Genomic DNA, 1,975 nt, shown 5'->3' with positions numbered 1-1,975 from the left:
TTAAAGTCTCATTTTTAATTAAGTCCCCATCATTTATATTTTGTCATATTCTTAATTAGTCGTTAACTTTACTAGAAGACTTGTTCTGTCTACACCATTAGCAGTATCACTTAGTTATGTACTGTAATTAGTTAAGTGATAGTTAAACAGTGTAAACAGGATCTCTTTGTAAAATTAACAACTAATTATGAATATAATCAAGGAGACTAGGAAAAAAGTAATCCTCAAGATGGGGAATGGAAACCAAAACGTAAAAAAAAATTAATAAAAAAAAGAGACAATAGAAAAGGAAGAAAAAAAATCTAAAGTATTAATGTATTTATTTTGTTTTTATTATCATATTTTTTTTTTTTTTTTTGAAGAATAGCTTAAGATCTTGACTTCCACATAAATTTGGGTTATATATTATTAACAGTCAAGAAAAAATGTATCATTATTATTATATATATAAAATAGTCATTCATTAGGAGGATAATTTAATATTATAATTTTTCACTGATTTTCTATTGATTAAGTAATTTGTTTATTTATTTACAGGTGAGGTTGAAGATATTGAAACCAGAGAGCGTTTGTCTTTACCTCTGACGTTTTCATTTGGAGATATAGAACCAGATGCAACTTTCGAAAAGGGTTTCATTTTGAAAATTTCTTCCATGGAATCTAGAACAGTAGATGTCAAGGTATAATACAATTTTTATTATAATGTCAAATAATTATTTATCAATTTAACTCTATAAATTTGTTAGAGATATCAGAGATTTAATTTTTTTTTTTTTTTTAAAGCATAAGTTGGCAGTTCATTTTAACCTCAAGGAGTTATTATATCTTTTTAGTAAAATTAATTTCATATTTTTTTTTCCATAATATACATTTCATTGATATATTATTTTCAGGTCAGCTATAATGTCGACGGCAATGCTTGCTTAATAGAGTCAAATTTTAAAATAGATGTGGTTGAAGGATTCACGACAAGTATTAGGTATTTGGGATTATTAAGATTTGAACCATTAGATAACTTGTATGAGAGAGAAGCTTTTAATGCTGAGTTGGTTTATAATGCCCAGTCAGTTGTTCCAATTACCATTCATTCGAGTTATATTAATATTGTAAGTTACGTTTGTTTCATGCTTAATTCAATTATAATTTAGTCATTTCATATCAACTCAACATATTTTTGAACTCTACCATCTCACATTTTTTACAGTTGTCATGTAGGTATAGACTTGGAAAAATGTGAAATTTTATTTATATATGTCCACTTATTTTGAAATTACAATCTATCAAAGAAATGCACCAATATCAGCCTTTCATTCCCAAAACTATTGGGTTGTAAAATAAGTTCATAGCGTTTTTTACTGGTTATTTCAATAAAAACCTCAGATTCTTGTAAATATTTTTAATCAATCATTTATAATCATTTTGATCTGCCATCTTTCAGGTAATTTTTTAATTCTGTCCTCCCAGAACTTATCAGATTTTTGTTTGAAGAAGTTTATCGGGGGGTGCGGTCAGCAAAGAACAACATAAATAAACAAAACAATATTTATTTATTTTATGCCGACGTCACTAACTAACAAAATTTATCCCAAAGGTCAAGAAAATTGGGTCCTTAATATCTCATCCACTGATATTCCCTCCAATGTACTCAATATTCTTAGCCTAGGTCCCAATTTCTCCATACCCAAATCTACACAAAAAATTATTCCAGAATTACTCACTGACTTAGAATACATTCATAACGATCCCCTACTTCATCATTCCAATGAAAGTAAAGAGTTATCACGCACTACTATTTGCAATACCATCTCCAATTACTTACAACACCCTCCATCCTTTTCTTCCAATTTCTCTCCCCTTTTCTTTAAAGATCTTTCTTTCACCCGATCCTTTCTTAGATCACATGATGACATTATTATCACCAAAGCAGACAAAGGTAACAAGACTGTCATTATGAACCGCTCTGACTATAATGAAA

General features: G+C 28.3%; 1 protein-coding gene across 1 annotated transcript in view; it reads left to right on the top strand.

Annotated features, from left to right (window-relative positions):
• gry (trafficking protein particle complex subunit 11 gry) overlaps positions 1-1,975 on the top strand; it is a 30,964-nt gene that overhangs the window by 22,090 nt on the left and 6,899 nt on the right. The window contains exons 15-16 of the mRNA XM_014431584.2: positions 538-680; positions 894-1,106. Coding sequence (XP_014287070.1) covers positions 538-680; positions 894-1,106 — 356 coding nt within the window. The remainder of the gene's footprint in view (positions 1-537; positions 681-893; positions 1,107-1,975) is intronic.

The sequence above is a fragment of the Halyomorpha halys genome, unplaced genomic scaffold, assembly GCF_000696795.3.
Source record: "Halyomorpha halys isolate HHAL.00 unplaced genomic scaffold, Hhal_1.1 Scaffold987.1, whole genome shotgun sequence".
Lineage (NCBI taxonomy): Eukaryota > Metazoa > Arthropoda > Insecta > Hemiptera > Pentatomidae > Halyomorpha > Halyomorpha halys.
This window is presented reverse-complemented; position numbering and strand designations above follow the sequence as displayed.